Source organism: Paralichthys olivaceus, chromosome 10, assembly GCF_024713975.1.
Source record: "Paralichthys olivaceus isolate ysfri-2021 chromosome 10, ASM2471397v2, whole genome shotgun sequence".
Classification (NCBI taxonomy): domain Eukaryota; kingdom Metazoa; phylum Chordata; class Actinopteri; order Pleuronectiformes; family Paralichthyidae; genus Paralichthys; species Paralichthys olivaceus.
Window position 1 is genome coordinate 11,934,031 of NC_091102.1, and position 14,597 is coordinate 11,948,627.

Consider the following 14,597-nt stretch of genomic DNA (forward strand, 5'->3'; position numbering starts at 1 on the left):
GCCACTGCACCTTTTCTTACTGGAGAAAGAACTCTTTTTCTTTCTGTTTTTCTTTGTGGAGTCTGCATGTTCTCCCCTTGTTGGTATTTATATCCAAAGACATGCAGATAAGGTTAACTGGACACTCTAAATTCACCATAGGTATGAATGTAACATGATGGTATCCCACCTCTTGCCCAATGTCAGCCCAATACATTGGGGGTAGTTTGTGCCCATTTTCCGGGGTGGGTGGGGTATTTTTCTTTGTAAATTTCTGGAATTTTGCAATTTTGTTTTCCTGAACTTCTTTACGTCAACTTTTAATTCAGAATACAAGCTTTTTAAAAACAAATAAATGGATTTTAGATTAGGTTTATTTTGAAACAGCTACAGGAAGTGTTGACCTTTACAAGATATATCTAAATAAAATAACACCCCATCGAAATGAGGATGCCTTTACTAGCAGGTTAAGCTAACCACCCTTTTCTAATTTATATGCATACATCCATATTGGAGGGGGGGGACTTTTCTATTGTTTCATAGGGCCCAAACTTCCTGGCAGCGCCCCTGGCTGTGGGAGGGATCTGTTGAAAACTAGTTTGGGGCTGAAGTGTTGTGTTCGCTGTCATGGAGCCTGTGAGGAGGAAGCACCATCTTGGATCCGTGTGGCGCTGCGTCTTTCTGCTGAGTCTCCTCCTGAAGTTCGGTCTGACTGGAGGTGAGAGACGCTTTAAACCCAAAGTGACGGTGACGGATTGTGTGTGTTGTGTGCGTGTAGGCCTGTGTGTTGGTGTGTGTGTGGGCTTCACATGATAAGACATATCAGTGGAGTTTGGCTGCACGTCGTCATCTGCGTGTGTTATTCGAAATTTCCTCTGTGTCGACACTTGTTTTGCACACAGTCACACAACTTTTGACCCACAACATAGTGTGTGTGTGTGTGTGTGTGTGTGTGTGTGTGTGTGTGTGTGTGTGTGTGTGTGTGTGTGTGTGTGTGTGTGTATAGATAGTTGTAGAACTTTGTGAAGGTGGCAGATCTCAGTCTCCCTGGGAAGAGTCAGATGTGTACGTTTTTAAAGCAGCTTGAGAAGGAAAACAGAGACAAACCTGATGGGGCAGAAAAACTCCAAACAAGTTCACGAGGGACATTTCAAACAGCTCACACAGGCTGTACCAGTTCACAGGTGGAGTCATCACATTAGTACAGGCTCGTGCAGTCTGTTAGGGCTCCGGTTCTCAAACTTGTGCACTTCAAGAACCCCTTAACTGGCACCCCCATTTGACCACATTCTTGGGTTAAGATGTTTTATTTCAAGTGTATAGAAAATACAGGACCAAAATAGTTTCTCTCTTAACTGGTAACTTTATTTTGGCATATTTTCTGGGATTTTTCTCAACAAATTCATGTTCACAACAGCAACAAATCGAATTGAATTCAAAAACAGTTGAGAAAAGTCTCAAAAAATGTGACAAAAAAGTACCAGTTAGAGAGCGTCTCACTCGGACATTTGCTTTTACACATGCACCTCCTCAGGAGAAAATACTGAGGGTCTGCAGAGTCCAGTGCATGTCTGAAAGCAGCTTTAGTGTCTAACTCATGGATGGACCCCCTGGAACCCATTAAGGACCCTAATTGGTCCGTGGACCCCACTTTGAAAAGCCCTATGTTCATGGTTGTGAGATTGTGTTAGCTGGCCTTCAGCCAAAGAAATGTTTTGAGCATAAAATGGTTTGTTAAGTCGTATTTCATACGTTGTTTTGTTAGATTTCTTCCTGTATATATTTCTAAATAAATCAGGTAAATGGGACATATATCAAACATTTCCATGAGTGTATTCTGCCCTCTGACGCTCCTCAGACTGCCCTGCAGATGCACGCACCTGGGTGCCCTTTCAAGACAGATGTTACCACTTTGTTCACGGAGAGGAGGACAAAATCAAAAGCTACACATTTGAGAGAGCAAAATCCCTCTGCCAAGGTTTCGGTACATGAGACGTTTTATTTTCAATTTTCAAAATCAATTGACAAACATGCACCACATCCTCAGTGTGTTGATATATTGAACACTGCTTTGTGTTTTATTCCCCCAGAGCTTCTGACCATACAGAGTGCAGAGGAGAATGACTTTGTCATTAAATATAGCCCAGAGGTGTGGAAAGGCAATGTCAACGTGTGGCTGGGAATGTTTTATGACACAAGCAGTAAGTACCATGTGACCGTGGGACTGTGGTAACATGCTGGACAACTTCCATTAGATCAAATCTGAACATTGATGACAATCAGATACTGAAAGACTGATTCATCAGCTACTGTTGGTTTGAAGGAACTCATTGAACATTGCAGTTTTGTTTTACATGTATTTATTTTTTAACTCAAGATTCATAATGTACATGTTTCTATTCTTCTTTGCGATTTCAGCTTTAAGCTTGAGCCTGCAAATTAATAATAGAGCCTGGAGAGAGAACTCTGAATAGATTTATTAAAAAATGTTCACGAGGCACATTAACATAACACACAATTTTTTATTTTAAAACATACATGACCTCACTCCTGACAAAGCGCAGATATAATCAATATTAGCGACACAAACATGAATATTTATGGAAATCAAGACAACATTATTCAAAAACAGACTAATGTAATAGTGAAAACCCACAGTATAAGGGCACATTTGTTTTTACTGTCTGCCTTGTGTTTATGCTGTTGGAACATGGTCTGCTGAAGCTTTATGCTAAATATTTAGGCTTCTATATTAAAATTGGGAGTGAACACCTCATCACATTCGGAAGAAGAGATTTACTTTATTCTGTATTTTTATCATTGTCCACAAATCACATGAAAACATTCTGACCTTCCGAACCATAGGCTCCTACTGAAGATTTAAATCTATGAAAAAGGTTAAAAACATTATATAATTCCATCTTTTAATAATGATTCCTTTCACAGTGATTGAAAATACACCGACTTGTAGTGCCTCAGTGCTGTCGATGTAAACAGCATTTACTGAAAACCTTAACTTGATAAGGTCATACTCTGATAAGCAATAATCTTATTAAACGTGTGGAGTATTTTGACCTTATTCGTGTTATGTGGACAAGTACATGTCTCAATCACATTATAATGACCTGTTGGCATTTTCACGGCATTTTGCACAGCACTTACACACTGCTTTGACAATGCACTCCCTGGATTCAAGTGTAAACTAGTAGGAAGTAATGTTGACATGAGGTATGACTATGCTCAGTGTTTACGTTTTGCTCTATCTGTTGGTATGTCTCCTAATTTCTGCTGGTGCCAGCAACTTTTCAAAGCTTCTGTGACAACACTGACTCATCCTTCTTTTGAAATCCTGGCATCACTTCGGGAAATCCTGTGTTTTTTTTTAAAGCAGTCAGGGGAAACAAAGCTGCATATTGCTGACTGTCTTTGAACGTTATTTGTGATGAAACACAGCTCGGCACAGTTTGTATGTGAATGCCAGAGAAGGGGCCCAAAGACAAAGCAAAAGCCGGACGGTGTTATTTCACCACTTGCTTGCTATTCCTGCTGCCCCGTCATGCTGGAGTAGTGATTGGCGTGTCTTGACAGGTGAGGACATGAGGTGGTTCGGCGAGGACCCCGTGGGATTCACTAACTGGGAGGAGAGCTCATCTCCGTCAGACCTCATGCCCTTGGACACGTGCGTGACCCTGCACAGCAACACAGGAAAGTGGGAAAATGTCAGCTGCCAGGATGAAGTGGAGAACGGCGTGATCTGTGAGATTGTTCAGAGTAAGATATGAGTCAATCATTTAATAAATGAGTGATTTATGTGTATGTAGATGGAATTTGAACCAGTGTGACTTAAGAATATTGTTTCCACTGCCTCAAAATTGTTTTTCTTCCCCTCAGAAGCAGAGGAAGCCAAGCAGAGTAAGTCGACCTGAGCTTTGTTTCTTTACATATTCCTCTGTGATTTTCTTTGTGTTTATAGTTGAGACCTTCCTTGCATTGTAATCCGTTCTCCTCAGAACCCAGCGCGCTGCTGTCGGCCCTGGTCGTTCTCAGCGTAATGGCCATCATGGGAATCTCAGCGGTTATTTGGTTCCTGAGCCAAAAGCACAATCTTGGCTCCACCATCTTCACGGCATTCGAGTACCACCCTCCGTTCCGAGTCCTAGAGGCAGACCAGTCCTGCCTGGTGGAGGCTGAGGAGACCGACAGTGTGCCGTAGAAGAACACACCCCCAGCCTTATCAATGGGTGGGTGTTCACACGAAGAGAAGTCCACTCTTACAACAGTGACTGAGGCTAGATCCACACTGATAAGATTTAGTTGTAAAAAAGAATGAAAATCTCTGTCCAGACTAATGATTTAGCTCAGAATCAGAAATAATCTCCATCCACATTAAGAGACCAGAAAATACATATCACATGACCATTGATGTACACTGGGCATGTGCGTGCCAGTGTAAACAGGAATCAGATTGTAGACTCTGCAGTTTGGTTGCTTAATACCAGAAAATATTTTTGAACATGAAGCAGCAATGATGAAATTACAGGGAATATCTTGTCTTGACTTATATGAGTACATGCAGTTTGTTTTTCCAAACATTTCTGTTTCTGCCCGTCCATACTAAAACACAGCCCTGGAGTTTTCAAACTAAAACGGGGCCAGCAGTGTTTTCAAACTTCTCCGTTTTAGGCACTTGAAAACACCGGAGTCATGTGGTCACCAGGCGTACACGCAGCAGCAGTGGTGCATTTTTAAAACTAAAACGTTGTGGTGTGGATGAAGCCTGAGACACTTTTTTGGGGGGGGGGGGTCGTTACTGTCTGTGTCACATCTGAATAATTTAGTGTGATTGTGATAAAACTGACCTGGATACTTTTGATACTAACCTCTTCACTGTGGGACATTAATATGTCACTATGTCTGCTTTTTATGTCGTCTGCCCTGACACTCGCTAGAACCAGATGTTCATTTCTTCAGATTGATGCATCTTAATCAACAGCTGTAGCTGAAAGTTCACATCACCCGTCACGCTAGTTAACGTCAAGCGCTACATTGCCTGTGGAAGAGAACTTGTTGCTGATTAAGGAGAGGAATGGATAAATGTAAGAGCCAAGCGTTTATACTTTTTCTGAGTGGAAATTTTCTGTATATATATATTTTCCATATATAGTATTATCTTCAGATTAAATTGGGAGATTTACAAAAGAATCAATGGGATATTCTGACTCATATTCCTCAGTATTGATTGAAAAATGCTGTACTCTTCTGAACATTAGCATGTATTCTCTTTTATAAATGTTGTTGACTTTAAGCCGGAGCTGAAATAACCCTGACCACATCATCGGGTTCATTTTCTCAGACATCATATAGCTTCCTCCAGAGACATGATGTGAGTAGTCGTCAGTCCCCATCATGAGTAAATCATCAAACTTTTGTTGTGTCCCTTCATGTAGACAAAACAGGAATCAAAAACAGGAATCTACAATCACAAGGTTTCAAAATGCACATGTACATAGTGTGAGCAGAACGTGAGAGCCCAGTGATCAGTTGCCTGGTTACATGTATGTAAATGAAGCCAATGAGTCTGTAGAGGAGATTTTTTTTGTCCAGGTCTCCTATTGACATGAAAGACACGTCCTAAATAAATACACAGAGACGTCCAAGCATTGAAATTAAGTGGTCTGAAAGATTTCTACCAACTTGTTATGATGGTTTATAATGTTTCTGCCTCCTCCATGACGTGATGAGATGATAGAACATAACCAGGAAATATATAATATAAATATCATTCCAGAATATTTCATTGTGGTTATCATGTTAATAATCTATATCCACACGTCTCATTTTTGTGTTGTGGACAGATGTTACAGTACGTAACATACAACATTGTCATTGTTTTAGTTTTTTTTTAAGAGAGTGGTGATGATGAATGATTTTGATGTAAATGGTAATAATGAATCATCCTGTGACTTTAAAGACAATCAAGACATGGCTCTATATGATGGGTATATTGCAGAATAATGGCAAATATCCCTCCTATACTTTTAATGATAACAGCATGAACGCTCCTGTGCAATATCTGGCATTAATTTGGCAGAATCTGAGCCCCTGTGTGCTTTTCATAATAAAGTATGTTTGAATAAAAGAAGGGGTTGCTTTGCCTTTTGTTGATTGTTGAGTCAAGTCCCATTAAGTGGTATCTGCAAGTATTTCTTATTTCCAGGAATATACCACCCTCCAGCCTTGGGGGTATATATATTATATATATATATATATATAATGCCAATGCATAATTGAGGAGAAGAAGATGAATTAGGATGCCAAAATAAGGAATGGATCCTAATTAACTCTGAAGGGACATCTAGGTCACTGTCACTGTCAAAAGAGACTCTCCATCTGAATGTCCAGCGGCTCTGTTGACATCTGAGCGTGGTCCAAGATGAAACAGAACTGAGACAAGTCAGCACGAAATCTTTTTTCTTTCCATTCATGCACGTCTAATTTTAGACTTCCAAGAAGTCTATCACCCAACCAATTCCCTTTGAATCTCTGCTGCATGTTCCTCTTTCTGTTCAGGTCTCTCTACATGTTTTGTTTTTTTAACATCAAGAAATGATTTATTTAAGATTTTTATGTACCAACATTTTGTGATGTGGTACCTTAATGAAGACACCCAACAGCTACATTTTTTACCCCAAACCTTCCTGATAATTTCTGTATTTGGCCACAAGGTGGGACAGTGACTCACAATATGACACTTCTCGTTCTCTGAGATTCTGCAGAGAAGCCATTAAATCAATGAAATTCAAAAACATGGAGGATGATCACTTGCAGTTTAAATACAGTGGATGACATACAGAATCTGATGTAAGTCATAAAAGATCATAATATAATCTTTAAAATATTATCTTCTAATCAGGCTGAGGTTAAAGTCCACTTGATTAGCCAATTATTAACTTGTGATACAAGGCGAGTCTCCAGATGAAATGATACTGACTGTAAGACTTTGTGGAACAACATTCTGTTACAATGGCAGCATGCACAGTCACAGTGGCTCAACACTCTCCTTTTCGATGCATTCTTAGTGTGTTTAATTTATCTTGTGCAATGTGTCTTTTTTCAGAATATTTGTATTTATAGGATTTGTTAAAATAATCTATCTATCTATAGGGCTTTTAGAAGGAATATTTATATTTTTATAGGAATGGATTTCCTCTTGGTGAATTATCTTTCTTTTCTTTGCTGTGTTATGTGCGAATGCAGTATCTGGACTGCTGAAAATATTCTGTTGTCCTCTATGACAATGAAGGCAATCCATCTATCTATTAGTTTACTGTATAGTAAACACTGGAGTTAAAGTGACAGTTTTCAATTAATATACAGGTCTTTGGGTCTTTAGAGGTGATTTATTTGGTTTTGGCATTAAGCAGAAATGTCCTTTTGAAACTCGTGATTCACTCTCATGAATATGCAACCAAGTATAATTTATTAGAAATACAACAGCTGAATGTTCTAGGGGGAAAAGCCTTTGAATGGAGCCCAAAGTGATGCATTTATAAAGCTCGGGTGTGATTGCAGATGTTCCTTTCTTCCCACAGTCTCGCCTGGTTCCAGACCTCTGAGCTGCTGCCCTCATCTCAATGTTTTTTTTTTTTTACCAGTGATTCAAATAAAAGAATGAATAATGAAGTGAAAACAAAATGAGTGGTGTGATTATCAGCAGTATAAGGTCTGCTGAGACTATACACAGATCCGCAATTTGTTGTCATGCAGACAAGTCTTCAGGTGCTGCAGTTCACCAGTTATACCAGAGAAATGTGTATTGACATCCTTTATTTGCTTTCCTGCAGAGTTATGGTAATTGGAATAAATAAATGCATTTATTTTACTCCAGATTAACCCTTTAAAGCATATGCATTTACTTTTTTGCAAAAATCTTGAGTGATTTATCCTGTGACATCCCTAAAAGCATCCCCTCTGTCAAACCGAGATGTATTATACACTCACGGCTGTTGTCTCATCACAAAGGTTCCAACGGCCTGTTTTCGCTTGGATAATAGCAAAAATGATTTCATTCACACATCTGCCCCACCACTGCTTGGAACAGGAGGGGGTCCTCGCTGACCCAGAATGATAAATTAAAATGGACATTGGTATGCATGGATATGACATACAGTCGCGTGATGGATGGAATGAAAACGAGAGGCGGTGAGATCGGCGGTGAGGCTGATTCATCAAGCAGATGAATTATTATAAGATGAGCAAATAAAATAAAACACGGAACAAAAAACAACAACCTATTGTCTTAAACGTATAGATGCATAGGTGAAATAACTGTGGACAGTGAAGGTATAAAGGTCAGAGTCTGTGAGAACCTTTCTTCCCAGGATTCTATATTATTCCTGTTCTTACTCATCCTATCTTTCTCATCCTCCATGTTCCTGGGAAACAAGTGTAGAGCATTTCTTTCTCATGTTCCGCAAGTCTCAGGTTTCTCTCCCATTTACTCTCCTGGAACATTCTGCTATTAAAAGAGGAAAACAATGGCATCTATTAAGGAGATGGCTCCCTATATTGTTTTACACCAAGGCATGGCATACCACAGCTTTACTACTGCACACAGCTAATCTTAATTACTTAGCAATTTGCATGAGTAACATTAGATACACCTCAAATTGTTTCTTTATACATTTTAATGTCCATATTAAAATTGTTTTAGCCCACATCTGGGCTACATACCACGTGAAATGATGGCTTTTGGGCAGTACACTCCTGCTTGCCATAGCAATACAGCATGTGGCCTGAATATGTTGTGTGCTACTTCAGGTTAGCTTTCAGAATACACCTAGCCTAGAGCACTGCATGTTTCGTCAAAAAAGGCCCACATTCGTTTTGGGATATTTTGACACAAACTTGATGAATGATAAATGAACGTACTCAGGTTTTCTGCTCTGATAATGTTTCATTTTCTAAATCAAATGCATGTGCAGTGCTGGGAGGCTTTGGCGTGAAAGGATCAGAAGACTGTGTGCTGACATGATTAAAATCTGTATTATGGAGGGGGAGAAAAAAAAATCAATGACAGTGAGTCCAACTCCTGCATGCGCCCTGAGGGTATCCTGAGCTTTCTGAGGATTGATGGAAAAAATAATAATTAAAAACAAAACGCAGTGTCTTAATTTGTTTTGCATCCGTCTCCAGAGACATCATCTTTGCTGTGTCTTTGGTATCTCATTATACTTTTTAATCAAGACTCTTTTAAAAAATCCCTTTAAAGGAGGACAGACTGCTTGCCCTTCCCCCAGCATGCTGCTTGCATTGCAGCCATCCACCACGATTTGTGTTACAAACGACCAAGGAGGGCTGATATTTTTATTGTACAATATGAAAAGCCACAGCCAGAAAAGAGGCTTTTTGAAAGCGACGTCGCCCTGATCTCTCATTCCCTCTAATGAGGAGTGTCCAACATAATTAAAAACCCAGGTATCCTGTGGCTCAGCTGACAAATTTATCAAATCATATTTTTCTCCCTCCCTCAGCCTGTGTGTGTTCATCCAGGCGGGCATGTGTGTTTCTCTCAGTCCATTCAATTCAATAGCTCCTGTGACTGCAGCATCTACAATGACACAAGAATTAAAGCGTGGGAGAGAAAAATCAATGAGCACAAGGGACAGTGAACAAGCAAATAAGCCTGTTTTAAAAAACAAATGCTGATCAAGGTTTTTTTTTTGCCTCCCACATCTTTAATTCAGACGTGCCTTTGTGCCTTAATTACCGTGTCCAATTAGTACAACTTTGTGTACAATGTGCTATGTGTGAACAGGGGCAGAGCTTTAAATGAAAATCCACTGAAATGCAGCTTCTTGTTTCTCTTTAGGAAAGACACATCAAACACATAATGAATTAGTGCAAATTCAAAAAGTAATTCAAAATGACACCTTTCCTCAGTCCTTATCTCCCAGAGGCAAACATATACATACTGTATCATTATAAGCAAAATTAAAAGCAAGCGTTTTATATTATTTGCCATCTACAGCACTACTTTAGTCATAGACTTCCAAAGTGTTTCCATCCACACTGTGTTGTAAATGTCTGTTTCAGTACAATGATCAAACGCACCCCCTTTTGTGTCGTCTGTGGCCAAATGTAAGCTTGCTTAATGATCAGAAAGAAAGGCAGATGGTAGTCCTTGGCCAAATGGAGTCTTGAATAACTCATTTATTTATAACATGAATGTCTTGTTGACAGTTTCCGCATCACACTCGAAGCTCCACTTGGTCCCTGTCTGACCGCAGCACTTCACACATTTACACAATTAGACAAAATAGAAGAGTATGGCAAGAGACAAACATATTTCACATTGATTCACACCTAATCTTAAATAAAGGGTTTGAGCTTCTCTTCTAGGATGAAGACATAGACACTGACAGTTGCAATTCATTCAAAAGTACATTTTTAACTATGTGGATTAACATCACTCTGTTTGCAGTCTAAATTGATTAAAATAATCCTGATTTCCCAACACTGTTGCGCTGTATTAACATCTCTGTCACCGTGTCACCTTAAGTTTATTTATTGGTTTAGTATTACATGTTACCTTCTTTCTAATTTATGACATCATACTGTTTTGTGGATGAATGAATGTGTGAGTGTTTGCCATAATTCAAACCAAACTTTACAAAGCTTACAGGAGATTAAAGACTGAACTGCTTTACTTATCAAAGCACCATTGAATCTTCGAAAACAGACATCTTTCCTTTGTCTTAATGTCAGTTTTACTTTCAGGCACTACTCTGCACTTTGTCCTCATCGTCAGAGCCAGACTTGCTGCGCCTGCCTTTGGTTATTAATTACAAAACAAGATGAGAGTGTATGCGGCACCACCAAATGTATTTGGCAGCATGTCCTCCAAACTTTATTTTGTACTTACTTTGATTAAACACCACCAAGACGTGGTGACAAATACAGCTTAGCATCTTCTTAAAATCAAGTTAAAGGCCTCTAAGTGTAAACCCTTAAAATTTTATATTTAAAAAGTTAGTTGGGGGCAGACAAGTGTTTTCATTGTCTCAGCAGGGATGTGGTGGAAATTAAAAGCACCTGAAACTAGAGCTACAAAGATGTTTGTACATACATGCAGTCAAAAGAGTTATGAGGAGAATAATGTTGTTGTTGTTGTTGCAACAATAAAAAAAACCTCATCAATTAACACCCTTTTGACGATGTCTGCACCATCATCACCCTCTGCAGGACACCATGTCAGCACCAGGCAGCGCCTTTCAGTGACAGGCATGTTCATCTGAGGTGTCTGAATGTAAGGTAATGCAGTAATAGTAAATGATAATATAATTTATTATAGAAGTTTTAAAAATACTCAAAAGCACTTTGCATTGGTTAAAAATATAGAAACACAAATAAAAACCAATAACTACAGAAAAAGAAATAGAAAACACATAATAAATCACACATTCAAAGCAGTTTGTGGTATTGCAGGTCTTTTTTCCAGCTGCTGTCAGACAATGAGTCACGCTCCCGATAGTCCACAAACACCAGAATCCTGACAAACAATAGCACTTATAATTAGATCAGGTGTAATCTCATTTAAACTGTACAATACTTCCATTGTCAGTGCAATCTCAATGTTATTGTCTGAACAATGGTAATGTATTTATGTGTAATCATACATTCACTGTGTGTATTGTTTCTAATTTGTATTAGTCTTTATGTTTATATTGCATGTTGACCTATTTATCACTTTTTATTTACTTTTACCATCCCCTTGCAATCTTGTCTTATCTTTTGTTACTTGGGTTAAATGTCATGTCATCTCATCTTATCTTATCTTATCTTATATTTTCCATGTAGCCACATTTTTATATTAACCATGCTTTGTTTAAATTCATTTCATTTTATTTAATTCAGGACAATATTACACTTGTATGTCCATTTCTCAATGTAAAGGCTCAGTGCTGTCATGTTAATGTGTACATGCTACAAATATGGTTTCATGTGTTTCTGGTTTTAATTTCTACTCTCTTTTTTCACTTGGAAATATTGAAAAACCACAATAGGGAAAATAATATCTATGATTCATGTGTGTTTTCCTACACGTGCATGTTGCTGCAGGGCTGCTGCTGTCTGTTCTGTCAGTCTTTATAATGCACTTGATATAAAAGTACTATTTAAATAAAATGTGTTACATGACTATATATTATTAACTCATGTGTGTTTTTGTCGCTGGTGCATGTTGCTGCAGGGCTGCTGCTGTCTGCTCTGTCAGTTTGTATGATGCACTTGCTCGGCTGCAGGTTTGAGAACAAAAGTTTGCTTTGTAGGAGCCTCGAGCTGACGTCACTTCTCTTGAGTTGCCTGGATGAGACGGAGGAGAGACTGTGTTCAATCTGCGACCAGAGAGCAACACATCCAGTCACTCTCACCCGGACTCAATTAACTCGCCACCTCTCCACATTTACCTCTCTCTGCTGCTCTCCAACTGCGCTCAACTGGGGAGTAAATTAGCGGCGTCCTCTGTTTTCTTTTGAATTTTTATGAGAACACAGATTTCCAACGGTAAGGTGAGTCTAATTGGGTTTTTTTTTTCCTCCTTCTCTTTGGGACATTAGCAACATTAGCTTCGCTGGACGTTAGCGCTCAGTGCCGTTCATTCACAGGTTTGTGGCTAACAGCTAGCTAAGCTGTCGGTGCCTAGCTTTGTACCATCCTTCCCTCGAACACTTGCCACATCGAGGCGTCCTCCGCCCCGCGGAGTTCAGCAGCGTGATGGAGAAAGTTGATATCTAAGTACACGCGAGGTTTTCAGACGTACTTCGGTTCGGAATCTGTCGAAAGTGTCACTATTTCTCTGTCGAAAGTGTAACTTGGTGATTAAAAACACCGGCTCCGACGCCGAGTTGAGGAACTAAAGCGCCAGCGGGTGCTCTGGTGCTCTCAGGCGGGCAGCGGCGCTCCGTGTTGTCCGCTCCTCGCAGCCGCAGCGTGGATCTTTGTCGCCAGCTGCGGATCCACCAGAAACGTAAACGATCGGACGATGAAAATAGAAGTTGATTTCCTCAGAAGGTGGAAGGTTTAAATCTCACAGCACGTTGCTTGTGTTTCATATTGAGAGAAAAGTAGTGGGTGAGTGTGAGGCTGCCTTGTTGTGGTTTGACGCCTCTTGTGACAACACGTTCTCATATGATCCAGTAACTGTATAAAACACAGGTGTGTGTTCTTTACGTGTTATCTTCTTCTTCTTTCATTGTGTTGTCACAGTGTTATGGAGCCGGGCTGCTCTCCTCCTCCTCCTCCTCCTCCTCTCCCCCTCCTCACTGTCTTCTCCTTTTGTGGCTTCCTCTTAAAGCAAAGCGCAGCTAATGCAGCAGCTGCGGGCTGGGCTGAAATTTACCCTCTGAGATTATGACAATACCCTCCATTTTTTCCCCTGCTTTCATATTAAAACAACAAGGCATTCGCCATCTTGGGCTATTTAAAATCAGCACCGCAAACTGCAGTGATCTGCCCTGAAGTTTGTGAAACTTTCAAGGAGAAAAGATCTGAAAGATAGAAGCTGGATTTCTGTTGAGCTGAAATAGGAAGAAGTGTTTTAAACACAGGAATCTTATAGGTGCTGTGGTAGTGTGGAGGTCTGGTTGGATGTGTTATAAAACTGCAAAACAGCTGCTTTTATCCGTCTGTGATGACATGCCATACATATTGGTTTAGTTTTAATTTGTCCTGAAAATGTGCCACAAGTCCAAACTTCCAGTGCAGAAACTGGGGCATTTGAATCACCTTGATGTGCACTAAATGTTTTTTAATGGCCCTGCTTTTGAGATTTCTTTGAATCATGGTCAGCCACATATGCCACATTGGCACATTTGGAAAACCAAAGAAAGTTTTTGTTCATTTTCAGTGAATAAGGTGAAATATTAAGGGCATTGTCTTAAAGGTTGCCACCGACTGCCCCTGAAATGAATTAAGATGCTTGAGATAAACAACAATAGGCATTTTCTGACTGGTCTTCGTTGGGAAAGCACAGGAGACTGCTCCAGCAAGCCATGAAAGCAGTGAGCCAGCGCCAGGACCCTGAACCTAATGATATGAAATTCAGCCATTGACAATTTTATTATGTCCACCTGCAGTGATCTTTTCTTACTGTCATAAGTTGAAAGGATTTTGTGAAAAAGGCCTGTGAATGTTAAACAATGTTAGACCAGATCTTTTCTCTGGAAATTAACTTTTATTAGGCTCTATCAAATAAGTTTGTGATCTGTGAAGTCACCCAGTCCAGATTGCACCACTGAGCTTATTGTGATCGCATTAATTTAACGTCTGTCCTTTACTTTGCTCTGGCGTGCAGCAGCTTTGGTTTTGCTGCACAGTGGAGCGGATTTGTTGTCTTTTACAGATATAATTGATAGTAATGAACCAGCATGTGCCCTTTGCACACACACACACAGTCTACGTGAAATGGCAGTAAACATTATTCCTGATGAAGTTCATCATTTAAATGGCTTCAGTTGCCAAGGCAGCGAGATAAATCAGATCACAGCCTTGATGTGTTATGCATGCATCTAGTAACTGCCAATGAATCAAAACACAGGTAGAAGGTCACTAAATTTTGC

At 39.7% G+C, this 14,597-nt stretch overlaps 2 protein-coding genes across 8 annotated transcripts in view; both read left to right on the plus strand.

The window, feature by feature from the left end:
- The first annotated feature begins 509 nt into the window (after positions 1-509).
- Positions 510-6,115, plus strand: cd302 (CD302 molecule). Of its 2 annotated transcripts, none has more exons than XM_020089579.2 (6): positions 510-697; positions 1,838-1,963; positions 2,070-2,180; positions 3,568-3,750; positions 3,871-3,891; positions 3,990-6,115. In XM_020089579.2, exons 1-6 carry the CDS (start codon positions 607-609, stop codon positions 4,190-4,192), a joined length of 735 nt encoding a protein of 244 aa, XP_019945138.2. In that variant the 5' UTR covers positions 510-606; the 3' UTR covers positions 4,193-6,115. The 2 variants fall into 2 exon arrangements, with proteins under 2 accessions (XP_019945138.2, XP_019945139.2); XM_020089580.2 differs by having other exon boundaries at positions 3,874-3,891.
- A 6,265-nt stretch (positions 6,116-12,380) lies between these two features.
- Positions 12,381-14,597, plus strand: part of LOC109631144 (bromodomain adjacent to zinc finger domain protein 2B) — a 43,734-nt gene continuing 41,517 nt past the window's right edge. For all 6 annotated transcript variants that reach the window (XM_069533230.1, XM_069533231.1, XM_069533233.1 and 3 more), the window contains exon 1: positions 12,381-12,548. In XM_069533230.1, the coding sequence (XP_069389331.1) occupies positions 12,522-12,548 (27 nt within the window). In that variant the 5' untranslated portion in view covers positions 12,381-12,521. The remainder of the gene's footprint in view (positions 12,549-14,597) is intronic.

Coding starts and splice junctions, on each gene's coding strand:
- cd302 (XM_020089579.2), top strand. CDS start 607: ATGGAGCCTGTGAGGAGGAAGCACCATCTTGGATCCGTGTGGCGCTGC. Junction 2,181..3,567: donor AATGTTTTATGACACAAGCA/GTAAGTACCATG, acceptor GTGTCTTGACAG/GTGAGGACATGAGGTGGTTC. Junction 3,892..3,989: donor AGCAGAGGAAGCCAAGCAGA/GTAAGTCGACCT, acceptor CGTTCTCCTCAG/AACCCAGCGCGCTGCTGTCG.